The 26,426-nt window shown below is 44.1% G+C and overlaps 1 protein-coding gene across 3 annotated transcripts in view; it reads right to left on the bottom strand.

Moving 5' to 3' along the window:
- Positions 1-26,426, bottom strand: part of GCFC2 (GC-rich sequence DNA-binding factor 2) — a 236,024-nt gene that overhangs the window by 133,424 nt on the left and 76,174 nt on the right. For all 3 annotated transcript variants that reach the window (XM_069236040.1, XM_069236043.1, XM_069236041.1), the window contains exons 5-6: positions 20,356-20,456; positions 4,761-4,879 (exon numbers count right to left, since the gene is read on the bottom strand). In XM_069236040.1, the coding sequence (XP_069092141.1) occupies positions 4,761-4,879; positions 20,356-20,456 (220 nt within the window). The remainder of the gene's footprint in view (positions 1-4,760; positions 4,880-20,355; positions 20,457-26,426) is intronic.

The following is a 26,426-nucleotide window of genomic DNA, read 5'->3' as shown; positions in this document are numbered from 1 at the left end:
TTCTACTTTCGGCAAGGCTGTCCCTACACCTCCACCCAAGGGAACAAACAACACAAGTGCTTCAAAACACACAGTTTGGCCTTCAAGGCATTTTGCATCTTTCAAAGAGCCATACAAAAGGAAAGACCCATGGTTTGTCAGGCTGAGTCATAGGCATCCCTCCATACGTTCAAGAAGCATTACGGTCTGGAGAGCTAGATCCGGCAAGATGGGCATTTTGCCCCTTTGGGTCTGCAGGACTTTTTGATTTGAGCTAGTTCACTTCCTGTAAGATACTTCTCTAGCATCTTTTCTAAGGTGAGTATTCTGCAGTTGGAACTCTTATCAGGAGAACAAGTTACTTACCTTTGGTAAACTATCTAACCCATCAACCCACCCATCCTTCCCATTCTATGAACTGGACTCTCATCTAAAAAGAACCACTGTAGGTAGCCGCTTACAGGTCAGGACCAATTTGATTTTGGCTTCACATCTGTGAGTGCGGAAGACTCATGAAAGCAAGCGATGTCAGCGTACAACGGTGGTATCTATATAGGCCCATGCATGTCACATCCAGCGCAGAAGACATCAGTGCAGAGCCGCAGGCGCCACATCCTGGCGCCACTTTCCAACTGCTTCAAGGTTTTTTCGGGTCCAGTCCGAGCATGGGGAATAGAGGAAGCTGATGATTCTATGGTTAGGCAGAGTCTCTAACAAACAAGGCATTACCGAAGGGACGTGACATGGTCATCAAGGGATGAACATGTATGGATAGAGCAGTGAAGTGGGCAGTGTGCAGTTTAGAACTAGGCCTTGAGGATGTTACTGAAGACATGAGTGTAGGAAGCTGGCTCTTTATATAGTATGCCAAAATGAGGTATACTTTGCAAAGAGTCCTGGTATTCCCTTATAAGTAGACAGGGGCTTGCTGTAGCAATCCCAAGGTGCTCTCTTATGGGGTTATGTGGTCGAGCAACCTTAGGCTTTTCAGAGAGGAGTGTAAGACATATGCTGCATGCACACAGTCATTAGGGGATACACACTACTCAGAGATCCATGTCAATTTATAAATATAACACTGACCTTTATATAATTTTTAGGCACCAAGATCATCACCATCAGATAGGTACGCTTACTTTACAGCAACTTACAGGAACAATCTTTTGGAGTTAAGATAAGTATAGGACGAGATCCAAGGCAGCACCAACAGGTCACCTCGGGAGGTACTGGGGCATCTGGGTGCAGAGGTGCTTTTCAGCATCACGAGACCTGTTATCCTATGGGGAACGGTCCGGTTAGAAAGATGCTACAAGCTGGGACTGGGGGACCACTCAGGCTGAACCAACAAGGCTCAGCTCTCACGATGCTCGGGGACGCAAGGACACCTTTGGTCCTCTTCTCCTCGGGCCGGGGCAGCTGGGTACACAGGAGTCCTAAGGCGCTGGGTTTTTGTCACAGGTCACTTGTGGTAGAGGGCGGCCAGCACAAAGAGGCAGCAGGCAGCGTAAGGAAGTCCACAGTTGGCAAACCCAAGGTGGGCCTCATCTCTGGAGGGTCAGGGGACCCTGATTCTCCGAGGAGTCAGTCAATACTATCTCCTTGGTTGATGCTAGCGCAGACCTAGGAAGCCCAATCTCTAATATGGGATGGGCGACCGTACTGACCAACTGACTTAGACATACTCTGTCTTCCATTTTGTAAGTGACTTTTTTGCACTTGATTAATTGTTGATACACAGGAGAAGTAGTTTAATAACAAGTTCCTTTTTTTTTGGGTCCTGAAGAAGCGTCATAGGATCACTTTGTGACCGACCGCAGACGCGAAACATGTTGACCATGTAGGATTAGGTAAACTACCTTCCCTAGTTATAGAGTGCAGTGGTACATTATTTCCATCAACACTCTTTACATTCCCGTTTTAATCTTGGCCTGTACCTTGGTTCTAACTCATTAAAATGATGGTTTTGGTTCAGAGCCAATTTTAAGAGTTTTGTCTCTTTTCTATACTCTCCGTTTCTTAGTCAGTTTCTATCCCAGACTTTCTTTGTTGGCAATTTGACAACGGTTGAGTGCCACCCAGAATGCTGGGTGGCCCGCCAGGCATTGCAGCACCGGTCTGGCGAGGAGTAAGCCCAATGATGATACCTGTCACCCTAGTGGGTGCTTGAGGGCTCTCCTAAATACCCAGCATAGATTCACCTTTGCTGAATAGAACTTAATAAGTTCTCTTGTCTTCTCTCTTTTTTGGAACAGTGTACTTATATTGATATAACAGGGGCAGGGGACCACACCGGTTTGGAGTGAGGGTGTCTGAAAAGACTACTCCATCAACTGGCCCATCTTTAGGACTGTGGGAGAAGAGGTCGGGGAGAAGTTCACTCTCTTCTTCCTGCTCCTCATCAGTGGCCATCAGCATGGCCACCTCAGAACTGTCACAGAAAGGCTTCAGGCAGTTTGCATGGATGACCCTGTGAGGGTCCTTCAACTATGAAGGTCAACAAGATAGGTAACCTCACTCTTCTTTTCAAGGATAAGGTAAGGGCTATTCCATTTGTCATGGATTGCCCTGGGAGCCACTAGCTCTAGTATCCACACCTTCGTCCCTGGTTGGTACTCCACTATAGCAGACTTGGTCATACCAGAGCTTCTGGAGCTATTGGCTGTCCTCAATATTTTAGAATGCTTTCTCCAACTACTCAGCAATCCTTGAAGGTAAGCCAAGTACATAGTCCACTATGTCTTGCTTAGGCCATTTGAGAAGTCTCTCCCAGCCTTCTTTAGGCTTCTAGACACAATGGTCCCCTTACAGGATGACCAACCAGAAGTTCAAAGGGGGGAATACCTACTCCCTTCTGTGGCACTTCTATGTAAGCAAAAAGCAAGCATGGTAACATGATATCCCAATTCCTTCTGAGTTTTTCAGGGAGTCCTGCAATCATGCCCTTCATGGTTTTGTTCAGTCTCTCAACTAGACCATTTGTTTGTGGTTGATATGGGGTTGTGAAATTATAGGTCACTCCACATTCATTCCACATTGTCTTGAGGTATGCAGACATGAAGTTACTACCTCTGTCTGATACCACTTCATTAGGCAAGCCCATTCTAGTAAAGATACTGAGTAAGACCCTAGCAACTGCAGGAGCAGTGGTAGCCCTAAAGGTTATAGTTTCAAGGTACCTGGTGGCATAATCCACTACCACCAGTATGAATCTGTTCCCTGATGCTGTTAGAGGGTCCAGTAACGTCAATCCCTACCCTTTCAAAGTAACCCCAACCACTGAAAGTGAAATTAACGGGACCATTGGGTGGCCACCTGTCTTGCCACTGGCCTGACAAGTGACACAGGAGTTGAGTTGCAAAACTATTTCACCTTCTGGGACATACCTGGCCGGTAGGAGTGAGGGACTGACCTACTCCAACGTTTGTTCTGGCCAAGATGCCCAGCAAGAGGATGTTGTGCTGAGGTGAGGAGAAACACCCTATATTTCTGAGGCAGTAGTACTCTCCTAGTGGAACCATGTTGGGGGTCTCTGGCCTCAGTAGATAGGAATCCTTCCAATAGACTTGGTGGGAGCCTCGGACATCTCCCTCTTCCTGGTCAGCAGTTTGCGGTCTCAGGCTTTCAAGAGTAGGACAGGTCCTCTGCCCCGGCACAGCTCTTCCCTAGGGGGACCCCCTGGGCCTAAGAGCTCCGCCCTGTAAGATAACATTCCTGGGGCTCACTCCCCTCAGGGGCTAGCAGGTCTTCTCCCTGAGGAGAGGAGACCTGACCCTGAGGCTGTTCATTTTTTTTCTACACTGATAGATGTGAGAGATGTTCAACATTGGCAAGTCAATAAGCTGCTTTTATTTGTTTTTTGAGCTGGGGGACATCTGTATCAAAACCAGTTAATAACAGAGCGCGGGGGTGGGATTCACAAGGCAGAGAAGAAAAGAAGAGAGCTGGAAAAAAACATGTCCGACCATGGAGTGCTTAAGCAAAAAGAAAAAATGTGTTCCGTAAAAGTGAATAGTGGAAGGACAGAGCTAGCCAGTGTGGAGGTAAAGAGGCTATGATCCTGGAGCGTGAGGGGAACAAACACAAGATGGAACAATGGGACGGACAAGGAAAGTCACTGAAATAAGAACTAAGCAAACGAAAGTAACATTAAAGGCTATCAGTGTTAAGCAATGGCAGGCTGTAAGCCACTGTAAGTTCTTGGTAGGCCCACCATAGGTCTTTCTGGTAGGCTTGACCAATAAATGGTGCAATTGTTTCATAAATGTGGTCATCACATGGGCAAGCAGGCAGATATTGACAGTAGTGCTATTTCATAATTTCCTCACCAAAGGGGAAAGTTCACTAGTGTGAACTTCATAAATGAAGATCTTGTATAAGGAAAATATCTAACCTGCAGATATGGTACACAGCTTTTGGTCAATAAGTAACACCAGTATCTCTTGGTAGAAAAGATCTGATCCAATTTGGAATTCTGTACCCATAGATAAAATGTTTGAACTTCCAAAGATTTCTTTTATCTGATGCTCAAAAATAGTCTGGTATACTCCCTAGATGGTAAGATGCCTTAAACTAAAGAAAAGGGTGTCTGAAATGCACACTAAAAGTATACAGCAGCTCAGTATCAACTCTCTGTGGCCAGGTTATCTAAGATACATTCACTTATCATTTACATATCAGCTAAACAACACTGCATCCATCACAGGAGAAGGTAGGGCATTATAATTCATCCAGCCGTAAAGCACTGAATTTGAAAAGCCTACAATACAATGCAATGACCATACCTTGCATTTAGCTGTCTTTTCAAATCTTCTAAGTTTACAGAAGGCCGTGGAACAGGAGGCTTACGTTTTGTTTTCACAGGGTAACCTCTACCTGGGCTCATATAACCTGCATCAGGACACTAAAATGAAAAATAATTCTTTAAATTACATTTCTATACAGCAAAAAGACAAAGAAAACGAAAGTAAATGATCAATGTTCAAAAGAGGTTCACCACCCAATGTAGTACCATTCCTCTGGATGTGTCAGCTGTACACCCATTTACCACACCTGAAATTCTATAATTTTCGGTATATGTATGAATGTGCCTTGCACAACTGGAGTTTCTTACTCTAGGTAAGCTAATCTTAATGACGATGGGAGGCAAACATGAACAAGGTTTCCACAGGTTTAAAACACCATGCTTTATATTTCAGCTTGCAGTATGGCTAACTCATTTTGTTACTGTCCCCAGTCCTGCCATCCTGCCATTTCATAGCGCAAGAAAGTTGTCTCAAAGTATTTAGGAGAGCTTAAGTTTGGGTTCCAGAAGATCATGGAAGAGCAAAAACAACAAATATAGGCCAACAGATATAGTTATTTAACTAGGGAGGCAAAGATTCCTGACCCTATAAAAGGAGGTACGCAGCTATGACTAATTGCTCATCACTCTAAGAGATTTGAGAAAGAAAAAAAATGTTTAAAATAGTTGGCCACTTGTATAGGAAGTAAATAACGTAAGCCTCAGCTTTTTCCTTTGCAAATTCCAATCACAAAGGTATTCTGCCTTTACCACAACAGTGAAGGACTGGTTGGTCTGGATAACAGCTAACAAACAATGCTGAAGGTACTAATGAAGAGAGAAAGAAAAAGAGACTAGACTGTAGCATCGTTTTCACAGTGTTGGCATCTTCCATAGTTACCACACACTGTGTTACGCCATACTCTAATAATTGATGAGAATCCTTAAATAACATTCTAAAACAGTTCTGTAAAGGTGTAAATACAGCGGGCATGGGACAGAGGTCTTGGTTGCGCTTAAAACCTTGTTACAAAGTAGAGAATCTAGAACGGCAGAGGGTAATATTAAAGCACAATGTTTTAGAAGCAACAGCTTTTGCAGATTGCAATTCTTACACTCATTAGCCCACACATCTATGCCAGCCCAGATGATTGAATTCTTGAGATTTCAGGCCACAAATTTAATTTGCCAATGTCTGAGCGTTGTTACAAAAGCGCTTCAAATGAAACAATACAGAAGATTCAGAAACAGACATCATTCAGATGAGGGGACGAGAACAGACTATCTGGGAATGGTGATATGGTGATTGCAAGGACCCTACTGCAAAACCTCAACAAAAACACGAGAAAATTAGTACATACAACCAGAATTGACTTCTCAAATTGGCATAGCCATAATATATGCCGGGATGGGAAGATAGCAGCTTTCAGGAGGTGTGTAGAGCCCTAAATACTTTACTTGTTTCAAACAGTATTCCCATTCACCATTCCAAGGGGCGTTATCCATTAATGACAGGTTATGCTCCTACTACATCTGGCCAGGGAAGAGGCCAGGGGCTGAGTGGAGACGGGACAGATAAACAACAGGAAGGTGGTCTGGGGGTACTGCATGTGCTCAGATACTGACAGGCATCACATCTACGATTCTTTTTAGAATGATTACATAAAAAATATACATATCTACATATATAACACACTCTTGGCTAGATCTCTATGGAAGTAGATTGGCTGCCTAGGCCTCAGAGGGAGACAAGTCGGTACGACGCCAGCACTATGCACTCCCTCAACCCCAAAGGCTCTGCAGCATGTCACTAAGCTGACCCAAAGAACACCCAAGGACCTTTCTCCTGCCGCAGCTGCTCCGTCATCTGCCTTCACACACCACATTGCCCCACTTCAAGCCCAGGACACCTCTGATGCATACTACTCAACACCCTCCCTCATCAAACACGCAGTAGAAGTATGGGACCTCCCCGACTCAATCACCCCTGACGTCGCCTTCCTCACAGAGACCTGTATGACCCCCCCCCCACCTCAGCCCCGAACATCGCCACAGAAATACCAGATAACTACAAAATCACCCACAAAGACTGAGTTGACTAACCAGGAGGAGTCATCGCCATAATCTACATGAACACACTCCCACTGACGACCATCACTGAGGTACAGACCCAGTCCACCACCTCCAATTCCAAATCCAGACTGACCAAAACACATCCCTCCACAGCATCCTCGTCTACAGACCTCCCGGACCTGATCCCCAATTCAGTGAAGCCATTGCGGACCTAGTCGCCCCCCACGCACTCGCCTCCACCGACTACATCCTCCTCGGCGACCTCAACTTCCACCTCGAAACCATGAGGACCCAAACACCACATCCCTCCTGGATAACCTCGCCACCCTCGGCCACAAGCAACTAGTCAACCTCCCCACCCACTCAGCAGGACACACCCTTAGACTCCGTTTTCTCAGCAGGACAGAACATCACCCTCACACACCTCTGAACACCACTGGACCGACCACTGATTCGCTCACTTCACTTTCACCAAGAACACCGTCACACCTCCCGCCCCCCCCATGGCAGAAACTGGAGCAAGGTCACTGAGGTCTGGTTAGCAGGCCTCCGTGCACTCTTAGAGTCGAAAAAAACAGCAGTGCCAGTCCAAAAACATCGAGGTGAACATGCACAAAGAGGAATTCACTTACACATAGCCTTGCGAATCACAAAGAAAGGGGGGTGGCCTTTCACGCCTTCATTTTCTTGAGAGTGGAAGAAGTCACAATGCTACCACTGCAACCCATTAGCAACTCAGAATATTTCTTTGATGTATTGCAACTAATGGTTTTGCACTTACAAAGCCTGTAATTCTGGACACTGTAGGCTTTGTGAATACAAAACTGTTTTTTCATCAGGCCCAAAAGTTGTTCCCAAGAGAAGTGGACTAACAGGAATGAGACAATAAGATTGCATTTATCTTTTTCTTCTTAAATACTTAAATGGAGCTAATATAAGAGAATGAGCCCTTCAGAGGCAAAAGCGGTGAGGTGAAGGCCCATGGTAAAGTCTGGGTTTCCCAGGATTAGTGTCAACAGTGAAGGAAACTAGGTCAGAGCCCATCAGAGTTGTCCTATCCATAAAGCACCAGTGCCTTTCAGCCTCCTTACAGCTCCAATCCACCAGGAACTGAAGTTGCATGGTTCTGTAGTAGTGCACATTTTCTTGAGCTGGTCAGTGAAGCTGGATAGGGTTCACAAGAAGCCTCCGTCGCTCCCAGACAAAGCAGTTGATTTCAGGCTGGAGAGATTTACACGTGCTCACCAGCGGTGTCATTGGGGGGGCCTGGACCAGGAACAGAGCCTTAAGTAGGAGGGTCATTTTCAGAACCACCACCCTCCCAGGCCATGAAAGACGGTAGTATTTCTACTGAGCGAGGTCTGTACAGACCTACCTTAGTAAGGTTTGGTAATTGATAGCAAATGTCTCTCTTGTGGTGGAAGCTATTTGTAGGCTGAGATGTGTCACCAAGGAGTCTGTCCTCATTAGAGGGATATCGAGTGATTGGTTGGTCCTGTATAGGAGGCGTGACTGAGAGAAGTTGATGTGGAGGCCAGAGGCCCTTCCAAACTGTCCCAGCTTGTCCAGGAAGGCCGCCAGTGCCCGCACTGGGGCCTCATGCGCCACTATAACATCATCCACATAGAGATTGATAGTGTTCTCCCCTCCACGTCCCACCTTGCCCCCAAACCTTTCCCCAATTATACTCTGTGCCACAGGCTCCATGTAGAGAGCAAACTACAGGGGCGAGAGCAAAGAGCCTTGTCTCGTCCCTGTCAATGGAGAAGGGGGGTCGATCGTGCCCCACTCGACTGCAATGTAGCTCGAGGCGCCCCACAGTTGCTAAGGATCCAGGCACGAAATCTGAGGCTAACGTGGGTCCGAGTCGCTTCTAGGTATGTCCAATGCACCCAATTGTACACCTTTTCAGCATCAATGGCAAAAAATATTATTTCCCAGAGTAAGCGTTGGGCTTTGTCTGCTAGACGGACGATTTGATTGGTGTTGATGCCATACTGGTGATGAGGAATAAACCCTGATTGGTCAGGATCAATCAGGCCTGGCATAAGGGGACCTAGACGCCCAGCCAAAATGCTAGTGAAAACAAAAGTCCCTAAAAGGGGCAGCTACGACACCAACCTCTGTAACTTCTTTACCATCCAGCTGGAGGACGGCATCCATCCTCTCAGCCTGTCGCTTGGCCCGTAATTTGCTGGCTAACAGCCTGTCGCTTTTGTCCCCCGAACGTAGGAGTGCTGCAAGCTCAGCAGTACTTATTCTGCCCTAACTAGAACCAGACTGCAGAGCTGTGCCCTTGTGGTCTCCAACTGGCGCCATATCCTTGGGGCCCCTGTCCTTTTGTGACTAGTCTACAATACTCATCTTTCCCTCCTGTTTCCCCCCTTTTTTCCCTTTTTCCTTATGCTGCTTATAGTGGAGTTAACTGCTAAGAAAGTCAGTAATCGTCTGTGATATGTGATGTAATGTGTCTGGGTGGTAGAGAAAAGTTTCCCTAAGTCGCCAAGGGCGGCTAGACCGATGTGAAAGGGTCACCTGAAGAATAACGATCAGTGGGGCATGGTCAGACAGCGCCCTGGGTTCAATCTCCACTGCCTTGATGTGCATTTGCATGCCTCTTGTGCCCTGAAAATAATCAATGCAAGCATTTGTTTTATGGGTATGGGAGTAAAAGGCATAGTTGTAGTGTGCAGATGTGCCAGTCGACACAGATCGCACACAAGCCAACTTCCTGCAGCCAGTCCGCTCCCTCATATGAGTGCACTCCTGATTGGCCAAAGCGCTGTCCTTACCTATCAAGGTCATTACTCACCATGAGACTGATAAGTTGGACCAGACCCTCACACAAAAGGAATAGGGGGAGGGGAGGACATCAACTGTAGGGCACGTCACATAGCATTAAAACGCAGCGAGTATAGAAACCACCACTAAAACTGCAATATACTGGTATTTAACCCCAGCTAGATTACACAGGAACTCCAATAGTAGTGCGCACTGCTGGTGTGGTTGCTGGGCTCCAAGGACCTTACTTCACCTATTTTGGGCTTCTTCAAAACTCTGGGATGCGTTCCGTACGGACATATACATGTATTTCGAGACACAGCTGCCTCGCTCCCCAACATACATGATCCTAGGGATCCCCAATCCCTTGACTTTTCCTCTTCTATCTAGGAGGGGGTGGCACACTGGTTTGGCACTGAGAGTGTGCTGCAAGCAGTCCTCTCGCTTTGGGGCACAGAGAAACCCCAGACGCATACTGCTTGGCTCCACAGACTAGGGGAAATACTGGGCATGCAATGGCTGAACCTTGCATTAACGCATCAGCTAGCTACTTACCAAGAGCTGTGGCTCCCGTACATTTCACTGCTTTCTGCACAATCAAAATTCTACGAATTGACGTGGCCTATGTATCTAAGCTTTCCGCGATTGACGGAGCCAGGGGACGGGATGTGCCTGGGCGGGCAGACGATGGGGTGCAGGAGGTTTGGGAGTCGACTGACTCTTTAAATGTATTATGCCGGAGTGAGTACTGGGGGAGGGCTGAAGGAAAGGAAGGGGGTAGTTGGGGCAATGTAACAAATGTTTCTATTCCTCCTATTGCTACGCAGACCACGCAGAATGGGGTTTGCGCTGGTCTGTATGTTTGTATTAGGCACACTGAGATAATAACAGATTTCAACCATAAAAGTAACTGTGTTGTGCATTTTGTGGCATTTCATAACTCCTACGAGTAAACAGCTATCAGTAGTACATTTAATACTGTTTAATGTTATAGTGAACGCTAGAATATTAAGGGACTCCCTGCATGCTGCATTTCTGAGGGGCCAGCACAAATGTAAGAAGTCTCCCAATATTGCCTAGGGTGTCTCAATAGATACATGTGAAGGGAAGGAAAAATGGCTCCAGGGATGCCGCTGCGTTCTAGCCGGCAAAAGGAAGGAGGCGCGTGATGGAGTTGCAGGGGACAGAGGCCACTGGTGAGCATCTGCCTGATGGCAGTGGAGTAATGGTAAGGGAAAAACTCACACTTTGGGCTTGTTCATCAGCAGTTGTTGGTGAGGAAAGCACTGCACGTATCATCAAATAACCATCATGGCACAGCCCTTCACATAAATCCTCCACAGTCATTTTTAGCTTCAGCAGAACAACCCGTGAAGAGATGAGCTGAATCGAAACAATGTTTCCTGAATCAGATTTCCATAATTGATGAACAATACACCCGGAAGGAAAAAACTAAATGTTTGCGCCACTCAGTGGGTCCAGAAGTCCTTGTGGTCTACAGTTAAGCACCGAAATGGGAAAGAGGAGCAGGCAATGTATTCACTAATACATTAGCAGATTCAGATGCGTATTATACACATTCACTACGTGACCACGACCAGGTATAACTCTTTTCACATTACGAAGAGAAAACGGTTAATGATTGTGCCATAGTTGAAGACATTGCCTACTGACTGCAAATGTGTTCTTTCAGATGACACATTAAAACGTGAACAATTTATTATGCTATTAGTAATCCAGGAAGTGGGGAAAGGTCAATAGTGATAAGTTACTTAAAAATGTGATGGCTTTAGTATTTAAAGCAGAATTATCCTGCATGTGGGTCAAGGTGAAGAAGGAGAGTGACTTTTTTTTTTTTTTTTTTAATACAAAGGAAGTTGTTGAAAAAGGTAATAACACGAAGCATAAAAGCAAGTAGAAAGGGTTTTGGACAGGAAACTAGTTGAGAAGAAATACATGACTAATTTCCGTTTGGAGAGGGTGATAAATTCAATGAATGTAGCGTCACTGTGCCAAAGTATGAAAAAAGAAAGAGTTAAATGTATAGGATTGGAAGACGAAAAACAACTCAGGAAGTGAGAACAATGGTAAAAGCAGTTGTGTATTGAATCTTAATGGTAACATCCTTGACAAAGTGTAAACCTAAGTGGCATACGTCAGCAGGTGGTTCAGGGATTGTGTGGCAGAGGAATGAGGCACAGCCTAAACTGCAGTAGCAGAAGTAATACTCACGTGTAAATATGGAAAACAAATTGGGAAAAGACTCACCATCTGATATCAACTCAGAAGGTTAAAGTGGTCAATAAACAAATTATAAAAATAAAGAACACTGACCTTCAGAATTAAGCGTAAAAAACTAAATGGTAAATTTGTTGTTGCTAAAAAGGGGCCCTGGGTGTTGTAGAGCAGGTATCAACATAAACTACACAGAATATTAGATCTCAATAGTGGGGTGCAAGTTTTGACAGCTTGTTGGTGAAAACATGGGTAGGAGAATATTAATGAACCTCCCTTAGGTGTTTGGTAGGAACACTGGCAAATGAAGGGATTTTACCATAAAACAATATTAAAGGAAGTACCATGTTCCTGAATCACAAAGTGAGAAATGTACCAATTATTAGAAGTAATGAAGGATTTGAAGAAACTTATGGAGGTTTGTATAATGGAAAAGGGTGTCATCCAATTTGTTGGCCCACTGGTGGTAGATAACAATAAACCGGGTAAAACCAGTAACCCTTAGAACCAGGGTAGTATAAACAAATCAAAAAAATAGGCCAATAGATAGATAAATACAAATATAACTAAGTAAATAAGCCAATGCCCACAAAGCAAAAAATGAATGAAAAAAATGTATGAATCACAATCAAAACAATGAGTGAATATATTAAGACTATTAAAACACAGTCATGGCAGATAACGACAGTGCAAACATTGTGACAACGCAGTGAAAAAAATCAGAGAAGCTTTAGGTGCTGAAATTGAGAAAAAAAAAAAAAAAAAAATCATTATAGGCTGCAATAAAAAGAACAAATTAATGTGAACAAATGTCTCTCAAGCAACTCATGGGTATCCAGTCTGGGATGTAAGTATAAAATGGGTTTTAGCAGGTCATATTAGAAAGTTACTTTGACGTTTCAACTCCTATGGTTAACTTGACCAGGGCCAACATTAGGATAAGGTGCTAGAACACTATTTTTATTTTTTTTTATTTTTTTTTAACAAGAAGCAACCTGGAAAAAAAAAAAAAAAAAATAGAGTGAAAGAAGAGGCCAATCACCTAGAATGTATAGGAAAAGAAGGCTTATAGACACCAATCAAACCATACTGGGGCTTGCCTAAAGATTTTAGGGGGAAGTAACACACAGGTGATTGTACAATGATGCATCCCGGATAAAAACACCGAAGGCTCGCTCCTAAGGGGATATAGAGAAGACACAGAATTGGAGAGGAGCACCAAGACAACCTAAGAGTCGATCACAGAACCAAATCAAACATTAAAAAAATACCTGTGGATGGAGTGAAAGTATTCCTACAACGACCAGTCATGAAAAACAGGGAAAGGAATTTGAATTTGTGTGAAACAATACAATGTGGCATTAAAAAAAAATAGTGAAAAAAAAGAAAAAAGTTAACAAAAACACTGAAGGAAGGAGAATAGGCAAATGCACAAAATCTTACTTTGGATTGGAGAACACAACAATGCAAGGCAGGGCGTATTTAAAGAAGGCAACAGCAGGAACAACAACCAGAGTCCAAAGGCAAAAAACTAAACAAAATGCAAGTCCGGCCACCCAACGACGGAACACCCTACAAAACGGACCGCAGTGCCAACGAAGAAGGGATATGTGGTTAGCCCGAAGGAATCATCGGCTCAAAAGGATCTCCGATAGGTCAAAATATACAAACAGTAACGGGGAATCAAAAAACACACTCATAACAGCAAAAGCTGTACCTGCGGGGGCTAAATCTGTAGGCATGTGAAGATCACATCAAAAAGCAACAGAAAGGAGGTGGCTGACAAAAAGTCAATTTTGTCACGTGTAAACGAGAAGGGTAATGTAGTCCAAAACACTATAAGCAAAACCCAAGGGGGAGTGGCTTATACCAGAATAACACGTGCCTAAGATGTTGGGAAAAATAGAGCAAAACCAAAGAAAAAAAATATTAAACACAAAATGATAAAAGTGAACACTTAAAACCGGGCCAACACCAGGAAGGAAATTCCTTTCTCGAAGCGTGAAGAATAAATACACCAAAAACAAGAACAAAACGAGGGCTATGGGGCGTAAAATGCATAAAAAGGAAAGTGCCAAATCCCTTAGCTATAAAGCAACAGTAGACAGAAAAACAATAGGGCTAATGATGTACCATAGGAAACATCCAGATTCAGAAGGAAATTAGGAACGGAACAGAAAGTAGAAAATGAAACAAATACGAAATAATGACCAAGGTCATCAAACAGTCATAAAAAAATACAAACATAGCACTATCCATAAATATACAGTAATGATGGAAACCAAACAAGTAGCACGGCATCAGAAACTAATGACACCTCATTGTAAGAGAACCCACAATCTCAATGACTGTAGGCAGACAGTTTGAAATGTTTCATCACTGATGTGAAGACCACTGGCAGCAGAGTTCAAGCAGTCTATCCATCTGCATTCCAGGTGCTTGTTCTACAACGTGTTATTTCATGCCTTGTGCAGTATGACCCATTTGGTGATAGTGTTTGACCAGCAGAGCATTAGTGATCCCATGGCGAATCCTGCTCTTGTGTTGAGGAATTCTGCAGTGGATCTATTGGGTAGTCATTCCGATGTAAATTTTACCACAGGGACACCAAGTAGCATAAATCACATTTTGAGAGTTACAATTCATATGACAGTAGGGAGTAGTGGGAGTAGGTTCAGTGCAGATAAATGAAATGTGGGAGCTTAAACCTATTATTACAAGAAACAACCCATACCACACCTCAAGCATGGTCCGAATCAGAATCTTCAAGTGTTGCCCCTAAATCAGTTTCCCAGGCTACTCTCGCCCCGATATGAGTCGTGTTTCATATCCCCTCTGATGGCCCTGTACAAGAGCGTAATGAATTGCCCTCCCTCTTTCCATCTAATCAATCCCCCTAATGTCTGAGAGGAATAAGGAGCTACAGGGTGAGTGAACCATATCTCTTTTGCTGTATTTTCTAGCTTTGCACACTGAATATTTACCCCATGTGTATGTCAACCGTCAAAAGGGATAACTCCCCCCACCACCTGTCCACTAACATCTTGATCTAGGGACCTAAAGGGCTCAGGGTCCCACAACCTATAACTGCTAGGGGCAACGCCCTCCAGAACTCAATCGACCCGGTCATGCCACTCAGAACTCTGTCCAAGTTGAGACAATGAAGCGCAGCTACAATGTGCAAGATCATCAGTCCCAGATACTGGAAACCCTCAGCCTCCCATCGACGCCCAAGTTTAGGCACCCATACCTGTGGCACAAATGCCAATCTCCCCAGTGGAAACAACAAAGTCCTCATAATATTGAAAAGTAATCCAGAAATCTGATCAAAGTCCTCCATATGTCACATCAGTAGGGGAACTGCCTCTGCAGGTGACCGGGAATAAACCAGTGCATTGCCTGAATACAACAAGACAATTTGCACCTGTTCCCTCCCCCCCCCTTGCAGTTGCAATATTATATGTACAAATGTATATGTTTCTAGCTCCAAAGATGTCATGGTTGATTCATGTCTGGAAGGCCTATTCCAATGACCGAGACTAGGTACAACCGGTGAGACAGATGTCACGCTTGATGGGTGAGTAATGATGGTGTCCCTACTATTATGAAGGAGGAATGGAACACAAAGTGCCAAGAGGATGTGGTGTTGCAAGCTCCCAAGAACTTTACCAAGTGTTGGCCAAAAAGAAAACTAGTTATTGATACGGAAATTTATTTTGGGACACGAGAACCAAACATGCAGAATATTTAGTTAAACAATATGCAGTATATGGATACCTCCACAATGCCACTGGAATAGATCAATTGCCTTGTGTCATGAGGGCCCATGGAAATCGTTGGACCAGGGGTCTGGGATGCAAAAGATGGTGACCTGGTATGGATTTGCAAATTGAGGTCTGTTAGAAACTGTACCAATGCAAACGTGCTAATAAGACTCAAATATCTCTGAGGCCACCAACTTGCTATTTGAGAGTCCAAGCATACCATGGGAAAGTGTTACTAGCCTTTTTGGGAATGAAAATAAGTACTTTACTTACGGATGGGTTTTCTAAGTGGGCTTTGGTGAACATTGTAGAGAAAGCCAACTCTAACACTGTCAACATTTGTGGGTGGGATTATCGCATGTGAAGGTGTACCATCATCCTTGCTGAGTCACAATAGAGTACAGATACAGAAAGTCAATAAAAATTTGGAAATGACCAGAGACTTACCTTGCTCTATCATCACAGTAGGAACAGAAATTTTATTAGGAACTTAAGGTGCCAATTAAACCTACTGTTAAAGGGGATCTGAAATGGGAAAATAATTCTAAAGGCACTGTGGTCACACACAGCAAGTGTTACCTGATATAACAGGTCACTGTCCCTTTGACAGCATGAGAGGTACAATTCCAGGTGTGACGAGTGGTCTTGCATGAATGGGTAAATTAACAGAAGTGCAGACACTGGCAGACAAAATGAGAAGTAAAATTAAACCCACTATAGATATAAAGTGTACCGTGATGTGAAGCAGTGTGTCAAGGCATGGGGAGGGCTGGAGTTAAATACGACATGTAAATATCAAAGGGTAGTTGTAAGAAGCTGACTCTTTATATAGTGGACCAAATGAGGTACACTGTGCAAAGAGTAAACAATCCTCAGAGGTATCACAGAGGCACAAATGGCATCCCAAATGCTCTCTTTTTGGGTAGTGTAGTCGAGCAGTTAGGCATTTCAGAAGGCAGTGCTAAGCATGTAAAACACACTCATGCAGTAAATGAGACCAGCACACAGTGAAGAAATCTGACACCAATTTATAAAAAAAAAAAACATTTTTCATGCTTTTATGTAAATTTAGATACCAAGATTATCGGAATCAGGGGAGTACTTTTTGAGTTAAGAATTTTTTATTGTTTTCAAAAGTAGTCAGTGCATTTTTCAGAAAGCTGCAATGCAATCCTATGGAGAAAAACAAAGATGGCAAATCAGGTAAAGTAAAACGACTTCTGGGACCAATATCCTGGACTTAAGGGGGTTTTGGGGAAAGGTTCAAGGCCACACCAACAGGTCACCTCAGGGAGCTCTGGTGCATCCAGGTGGCAAGTTATGTTACAGCATCAGGTGCCCCATTCAAGTCTACGGGTATTGGTCCGGTTACAAAGTCGCTATAGGGATGGACTGGAAGGACAGTCCAGGGGAACTCACAGGGGGGGCTCGACCCCTGAGGTCCTCGGACACGTGGGAACAGCCAGTCCCACTCCTCCTGGAGCTGTAGGGTGCAGGTACAGGGGTGTCTTCTAGAGTCAGGTCCAGCACTCGAGTTCCTTGCGGTTGCAAGGGGGCTTGCAGAAACACTCTGCAGGCGTGGACTGTGGGTCCAGTCTGACCCAGCCAACATGTGGGCTTAGGTCTCACAAAGTGGGGAGATGTGGGGACTACCTTGGTTCTCCTCTTCTGGGTCTGGGGCGGACGGGTTTTGCCTCCTGGTCACTCGCGTTTTCAGGGGGGTCTGCAGGCACGGTTGTAAAGTCCACAGTGGCCTCGCACAGGGTCGACTTCTCTTCTGGAGGGCCTGGGCACCACGCTGACACCATTGGCCCACTTCAACACGAGCTAGACGGCTCGGGTGAAGCAGTGATGTCTGGGGTCAGGTTTTTTGCAGTCCCAGTCCTCTCAGCTCTTTTGTGGGTGCCTGCAGATACAGGGGAGCAGCTCCTCTACTCCAAGGAAGTTCTTCTTGGCGATCTGTGAAGCATTTGCAGCTCTCCCAGTTTCATGGAGGCTGCAGCAGCACGACAGGTCAGTTGCTTTGAGGGTGGGTGCAGCAGGGAGGCTGGCAGGGCTGATGCCAATTCAGTCGTGCTCATCGGTTCTCAGGTTCAGTAGGTTTCTCATCTACTTCTCCTTTTGTGTTCAGCAAAGAGCAGAGGATCTGGAATCAGGGGGGGGTCCCCTAAACACTCAATTTAGGGTGTGTTAAGGGGAGTGAAGGGTAGTGAAGGATAGTACCCAATGGGCTGCTTATCCTCTGGGTCACTACACTCCCCAGGATGACCACTTCCTGTGGGGAGAGGGCACCACCCTGTCCAGAGTCACTAAATTTCACCACACACAAAATGGCGTAATTTCCGAAGTTGTGTCCACCTCAGGTTGGCTACCCTAGGGGTGTTCTCATTCTGGATAGCTAATTTTCCCATCTGTTTAAGTGTCAGGTGGGCCCTGAGGCAGGGGGGTTGGCATCTTCCTCTGAGGAACGCCAGTTCTGCAGATCAAAGGCAGTAGGCTTCTTTGAAGCCCCTGCCTTGGAATGCAGGTCATCCTGTGTGGAGGAGTGGGTAACTCCCCAGCCCGACAGGCTTTTGTTTATAACCTCTCAAGAGCAGAGGCACTTCCTCTGGAAGTTCAGATTCTAGTCTGTTGGTGGCAGGCTGGCCAGAACCAGTTAGTGAGCTCACCAGCAGTTGATAGGTTTTTCAGGGGGCACCTCTAAGGTGCCCTCTGGGTGCATGTATTTATAAATCCATCACTGCAATCAGTGAGGGTTTAATAATATAAGATGTTTTATACCAAACATCCCTAGGTTCGGAGAAGACATGTAGCTGGGGAACTCGTAATGACCAGTGTCCAGCACATGTATTTAAAACGGCTTCCCTGTACACTTACCTTGTCTAAGAATTGACAAAAACATTGTAGGGGCATATTTGCTCATGCATATATGCTCTCACTTGTAATATAATGCACCCTGCCTTAGGGCTGAAGGCCTGCTGCGGGCGGGCGGGAGGGGGGGACTTACAAATGTTACAAGTAGTGATTTAGGGGACATGGCAGTGTGTGCCATGTGTTTTCAATTTTGGGAGTACCTTGTGACACACCTGCAATTGCAGTCTGTATAAAGTTAGTGCTGGGTCGCTCAGAGTAGCACAAGTTATGATGCAGCTCTGAGAACCTTCTTTAGTACCCATGCCCTGAGTACCAATGGTAACATTTACTGGGGGCTAACAAGGATGCTGAAGGGCCTGGTTTTCGGGTTCCTGCAACCAGAACACAGCTCCCTACGGTAGTGTCAGGTTTTCTGAACATCTGGAAGTTGTTCAAGTGAAGAGGAATGAGGAATTCAGGTAAGGGAAAACGTGTGTCACTTAAGTTGAACTGCATTATGTAGTATGGAAGGTAGACAGTCATTGCCAAGTTGTAGTGGTAGTAAAGATGTTGAAATGCTTGGGGATAATGAAGGGATGTATAAGGTAAAGGGAAGTTGTGGAGAAAGTAAAAATATTGAAACGTTGAAAGACAATAATTGTATCAACGGCAAATGTATGGGAGGTGCTAATAAGGTTCACGATACAAAATACAGTGAAGGTGGTTATTAGATCGCAAAGTGCTTTAGAGAGTGTGATTATGCACTCCATTCTACACGGATTGTTGAGCCACCTAAAAATTTGAGGATTGCATTTCTGACTAAATCAGTCAGTTCTGCTTTCAGAAACATATCACCTGATGGTTTAATAGGTTTCACTTCAATAATTGTAAATATTTTTATTTTTCAAATCATAGTCACCTTTCATCTCATCCAACTACTAAATCATTTTCTTTTATAGATTTATGTTGTAGTGTTTATATTTTTATTATCATTCCACCTTATTCTTTTCTAGTATTGAATCTTTAGTTTGATTCCTTTTTAGATAATTGCTGTGTTCTATGTTCAATAAGATTATGACGAAAGTCTTGCCATTTGACGTAGGCTGGGCAAAATAAGGATTCCCAAGATTGTAATAAACATGAACTTCACCTGACTGTACATTTACTACAGAACCCAACACTGCAAGGTTGACGTTATAGGGGCATGTTCAGTTTTATCATGTCGATCCCTCACAAGGCTTTTACTAATCTTTGCAGATGATACAGCTGCTGGGAGTTGACACTAAATAAGATACTGTGTAGCAATAGCTTTAAAGTCTTTCATAAAATTATGATTTCCTGTTCAAAGAGGGAAATCTACATTATTCTTACAACTTCAATGCCAAGCTACAAATATAAACACCTGTATACATTAACAACATTTGTGCAACCAGTTAGATGATGGCAAGAGAAATGAAATCTCAGATTAGGAGAACCACCTTCTTATGTCAAAGAGAAAGCCTCTAGAGGTGGTGAATGTTTCTATGCTAAGGGTTTGCAGCTCATTTAATTTAACCTAGGGCCTTTACTTAATTACCTCCACCTCAATCATTTAATTCCATCTAATTTCTATTTATTCTCATTGAACTCCACTGAGCCAGGCACCTAAAGGAAGTTAAGCCCACACTGAGGGCCATGTCATGTCTACTTACACAATTTTATCTTTGACAACAGAAACATCACTGGACAATGAGACAAAACAACTGATACAAGATAAAACAGCCACTCCATTTACTCGACCCGGAGAAAACTACTTTATCACAGTTGTACCACTAATCCATCACCATTTCATGTTAGTAGGGTCTGAAGTACATACAGACTGGCATTTGTCTGAAAACACAGAATGATTACCTGGGGCAGCCGGACAGCTTTTCGGATTTGTTGTTCTTCCCATTTGTCCTGTCTCTCATTTTCGTCTTCACTGTCCTCACTTCCTTCAATAGTCTTGGACTCTGATAGAAATAAAAAAATAACATATGGAACTTAAGTTCACATTTAAAACTCAACTTGTCTAATCAGAATAAGCATTAATCAATCAATTTTGTATCACACAATTGAGACGTTTCACCTGGTCTTATAATAGACAATGTTGGTTCAGTCAACTGCATCGGGAACCAATCTTTATCAGCGCATAGTACAGAACGAAAAATGTTATAGTGTGTATAGTGTATTCCTCTACTTTTGGATGAGTGCCACGTTCAGAAAGTGGGGCTGAGAGTGCCACTTACTGATAAATATGGTCTGTTTTCAAGGAAGCAGTACTATGAACTCATCCATGCTGAGTGCCTTTCAGTATAAGAAATTCTGGAGATCACTATAGGGTGGTGGCACTGACTTTTCATGCTGCAAGCTGCACAGCACTTGGGGGGGAACTACTATTTCTATCAGGCCTCAAACAATCATGTTTCTGTCTAAAGAGACGGCAGCCACACTGGACTAAAATAATTTTCCATATGTTGCTCTCAGAACTGCGCTATATGAATGTATGAAGACCTATTCTTTATTTCGACTGTATTGTGGATATTTTAGATTACGGAGAGGTATTCTAAATTCATGTCTATTTGAAAACCTTGAACTATTACTTGCTTATTATTTATTGCCAACTCTAAGAATGGGCTACACGTATCTGCACTCTTAAGAATGGAGTTGCGCTTACTGCTAAAGTGCCTGTGAAGGAACAGGCTGATTACTTAATATAATAGCTGGGGATAAGAAGGTTCTAAGTGTGATGTATGATCTGAATAAATGATGAGTAAGAATATTTGAAGTAAATGTCACTCTTTTTTTAAACTGGCGTGGGTTATCCAGGAAGGTGAGAGGGTTACTATTTTTAGGATGGCGCATTTATTAGGATACTAGGTCAATATGGTCTTGTTTAAGGACATTCGCTTTAAGCATAGATAACTTTAAGAATTTGAGAACAATAGCCATGACTGTTTGTTTAAAGAGTGTAAGAAGTAATTTTTTTTATTGGAGGATACTTTTTATGTACTTTATGTGTACATCTACTCAATATTATTACAAATATTTACTTCCTGTTTCAGGAAGGAACAATGGATGATTACAGGTATACCATTCATACTATACATATTATGAATGCAAGTAATGAAACGGTAGTGGAAAACAATTTCTCAATATATGTACGTATTTACAAAAATGGCTCAAGGACCCATTGCAATAGTAAGTTAATAATCAAGTTGGATTTTAGTTTAGTATTTTGGAAGTGATGCTTTTATAAAGTTGCCATTTTTCTGTCTAAACCCAAAAGCCCTTCCTACCAGTGCCCAGCTGTCACCTGACCACCTGATGGTTTCCTTGCGGGAGATGTGTACTGCTCCCAGAGAGTGGACAAAGGGCCTTGGGAGTGGGGAGGATGACTCCTCCTTTGACAGGAGGGCCAGGGGAGCTGTGCCCAGCCCCTTCCTGAGCTTTATAGGAGTCCTAAGTTGCCATTGGCAGATGGAACTCGCCGAGCTCTACCTATCCTTTGTCTTTCTAGTCAGGCTGGCACCAGATTCTGTGCGGGTAGAGAAACTGATCAGAACTGGTTTAAGGGGTGGACAAAGAATGGTACGCAACTCACAGGCCAACACTAGGCATAAAAAAGGACCCTAGATACCTCTCCTCAGAGCACTTCTGCACCTGAGAAGATCAGAGGACTGCCCTGCTGTCTGAAACCTGAAGGAAGACTGAATCTGCTTGCTTTGAACCCAGGACTCCAGAAGTGACTCCAATGGTTAGATGGGTGACCTGTTTGAGGTACAAGGACACAACAAGCCTTATAGCTAGTCGGCCTCTGCTTGCTGGTTTGCACCGCTGAAGGAAATCTGACTTCCAGAAAAGTTTTTAAGTCAGAATATAGAGGACTTAATAGGGACAGATGCCAAGCTGAATCCAGTGGACATCAAGGCCTCCCTGGACAAGGACTTCATCCAGAGTGTTTTTCCCGCCTTCTTCTAAGACCACACAGGGACAAAGAACACACACAGACCCCAATCTTCAGCAATGTGCCGTCCTCGATGTCGGATCCAGCTTGCCCCGACGACGACTCGACGATGACCACTTTTTCTCTTTATTAGTTTTTTTAAGTCCAAAGGTAAACTTTCCACCAGGACTAACCAAGTCCTTGTATCCGACCCGCACTCCATTGTGAGGGGTCTTAACTTTTGACTTTGAGTCTAGCAAGACCATATAACCACGGTTGGCACTTTGAGCTTTTTGACACGGTTATCTAATTACAACTTTTAAAATTCTCGTCTCCTGTTCTACTTATTGATATTTTGGTGTCATTTAATTTATTAAAATGTACTCAATTTGTTTAGCTTGGTTTGGGATTTTTCTTGTGTTGTTTTTTCAATTTATTACTGTGTGAGTGCTGCAAAAAATACTTTATACATTAACTCTTAAGTTACATCTGACTGCTTTGTGCCAAGAAACCAAAGGGTTAAGCACAGTTTCATTTAGTGACTTTAGTGGTTCACTCTGTCAAGGCTTGTGATTATTATTTGAGGTGGGTTCCCACGTCCTCAACTAAAGCTCCTTAGTCTCACAAGAAGGTTCAGTGAATAATGGATGAGTTTCAGGACAACCCTCTCACACTGTACAGCAACCTACACTTATTGTAGTGGAAGCCATACAAGAAGTTCTGAAGGATGAGGCTTACTACAGCATCAATACTTCTCAACCAACATTTCATTAGTTTGTGTTCAAATCATTTTGAAATCGATAAGAGGCAGAATCCAACGCTGTATTACTTATGTATACCTCTTTACATTGCACAAATGGGTCCTTCACATAACTCATGTTGGGTATGCCCCCTCTTTCTCAATGTACTTCTCCACATCCCCCCGATGTACCTTCGGCAGGCAGAGGAACCCATCATGATTCCGTCAAAGTAAGTCATAATGATGCTCATCCAAGGGGCAATCAGAGGACTTGGGACTTTGAGGGACGGGGACTAAGAAAAATTCCAAACCTTATACTCGTGAACTACTTCCTTAAGAAGTTGTTCAAAATGATGAGTTGGTAAGGTTGTGCGAGTCTTTGTTGCCGGGGAGCAGACAGTGTCCCTGGATCTAGAAGACGCATACCTTCATGTACCATCTTGCAGTCCCACAGGAAATATCTCCGCTTTGAGGTGGAGGTGTTGGGTCAAACAACTTTCAATTTATTTTATTGCCCTTCAGACTTGCATCCCCCTCCCCCCCCCCCAGGTCTTTACAAAGGTCATGTTGGTGGCTATAGCACATCTTTGCAGGTCGAGAAAGTATTTCTGTAGCTTGGTGACTGGCTGCTGAATGCAGACTCACCAGAGATAATTTTGGACCCCCACAGACAAAAGTGTTGTTGCTATCCACCGTGGGGCTCTCAATCAACAAGCACCAATCCCAACTTCAACCAGTGCAGAGGATTCCCTTTATCTGAACTGTTTTGGATATAGTTGCCCTTACCGCTCTCCCACAATTAGTCTGGGACATTTGTGCTATAATCCTGATATTTTTGTCAATAGCTTTAGTCCAGCCTCTGATTCCAAGGCTCTTAACACTGTGTTCTACTGTTGTCTCACACCCTTTGGCATATGCAGACCCTTGAACCGCAACCTTCACAATCAAAACCTTCATGCATGCAGATGGAGAGAACCCAACTGAGGAGCTTTGATCTACTGTTTGAGGGAGTTAATGTCATTTTAGTTGCTCGTCACCATTCCACCAAAATACTCTGAGATCACTGGTCCATGTTTGTCAACTAGTGCAAAGAGAAGAGGTAGACCCTCTACATGCTAGATTGTCTGATATTTGATTTTATGTTTACTTTGCCCCAGTGTGACCTTTGGCACTCCTAATGGTTACTCATTGGCCCTTTCAGCCTTCATTCATTTGCTTGATCAGCTCTTGTTATTTAAGTCACCAGTTGGCTTGTGTTTTCTAAGAGAGCTTTTGCACAAGATTTCCTTGGTCCCCTTCATTATTCTGCAATGGAATCTCAATTTAGTTTTAACACTCTTGAGATGCGCTCCTTTTGAGCCTTTAAACAGTTCAACACGGTGCGTCAGCGAGGTGCTAGCCTTGTCAGAGGAACTTATGTATGCCACTTTTTTAGAATGACAAACTGGTTGTACGAACACATACATCATTTCTTCAGAGAATGGGGTCACCTTTCACATGTGGCAATCTATCATGCTTCCTTTGAGCTATTCACCACCATATCCATCTAAAGAGGAGACAAAAATACACCAGTTGCAAACACAGTGTGTCTTTAGTTTCTACACTGGCAGAACTAAAAAGTACTGGGTGAATAATCAATGTTTTGTGTGGTTCAACATATGTTATACCGTGGTGAAAAAGGATCCTCCAAATGGCCTTTGGGCTCATTACAACGAGAAAAAGCAGCTAGTAAGACTAACTCAGGGCATTCCGGTTCTGGACATCTGCAAGGCAGCCACATGGAAATAGTACCATACTTTCACCAGCTACAACTGCATAATTTCAGATGTCTATAGAGAGGGTTATTTTGGACGCTCGGTCCAACAGGACCTCCGGATGTAAAGTCCACTGCAAAGATCCATCATGAAGGGAACTATGCTTTGGTATGGTTTAGCAAGTTAAGGAATAGGTGGTTAAAGTAATCAATCAAAAGAACATACCTACGGTAACACCCTTATGGTTGACACTCCACCTTCAGATTTCTCACCGCCCGCCTCCAATTTCTGTTCACGTTCAGAAATTAAAGAACCCAAATGATCTTCTATTGCACGCTGCCAGTGAAAGTTTTATATTGTTCCCAATGCTCTGCATTCTCAGAGCATGGATAAACTGACTCATGGTTGGGGGTAGGGCAGGTTTGCGACAGAAGTCAATGGCGCCATCCACTAGTGTGTAGGAGCTATTCCAAGGGTTTATGGATCTAATCTGGCACCTGGGGAGATTCATAAGATAAAGAACCTGCAGTTAGTGGAATAACTTATCCCTTTAAGACTGGGCAATTAATTTTGCTAACATAATGATGTTCCATATTTATTTACATCATCTATCACCTACACCCCTTTTTGCGCCAACAACTGCAATTAAGCTGGAGAGTAGTGATATTTTAATGACAGATTAAACTGATTGCCAGTAGATGGCATAGTCCAGCTCCACGTGGTGACGTCTGCGTTGTCCACGCCGGAAATTATGTGCACTGTGCCTATATAAGCACCACCCCAGCAATGACGTCTGTTTCTTCTCATAACTTTTCACACCAGAAGCACGGAGCCGTGAAGAAAATTGACCACTGGTGTGGAAAACTAGGGACCAGTCAGCCCGGTCCCTGGAAATCAATTCCTCTAGCTGTCTCACCCACAGGGTCTGGAGGCACCGTGTACTTGGCCACGCAGAGGATGAGAAGCATGTGTACCGAGGTGGCCAGTAGGGTAAGAATGTGGCCACGAAGGGAGTGAAATGTGGATGTGGTGGGGGAGGCATGGAATGGCCCCAGAACCTGGCCGTAGCCCTGCTGTCCTTAAAGAGTTCCAGCACTGAATCCACCTAGTCTCCGAAGAGATGAAAGCCATCAAAGGGCACGTTCATGAGCAAAGCCTGGACATCCCCAGAAATGGCAGTTTTTCTCAACCAGTTGTGGTACCACACTGCAACCTTCGATGAAACTACTGTCGAGTAAGTTGGTGGTGTCCAGTCCACATCTTATGGTGAGCTTTGCTGCACCTCTCCCAGTGGCAACAGCCTGGGAGAGCATGGCCCGGACCTCCTCCGGGACCAACCATATCCCATAGCACATGGAAGTAGCAGACACCAGTGCCAGCCTGGTGGAAGAAAAGAAACGTCTTCTCCAAGGTTTCCAGCCTCTTGGGTTGCTAATCCAGTGGTGCGGTTGGGAATGCACCAGGATTTACTTAAGTGTTGGGGGCCTGGACCATCAAGCTCTCC

The sequence above is a fragment of the Pleurodeles waltl genome, chromosome 5, assembly GCF_031143425.1.
Source record: "Pleurodeles waltl isolate 20211129_DDA chromosome 5, aPleWal1.hap1.20221129, whole genome shotgun sequence".
NCBI lineage: Eukaryota > Metazoa > Chordata > Amphibia > Caudata > Salamandridae > Pleurodeles > Pleurodeles waltl.
Note: the sequence above shows the minus strand (reverse complement) of the source record. Positions and strands in the feature narration are given on the sequence as shown.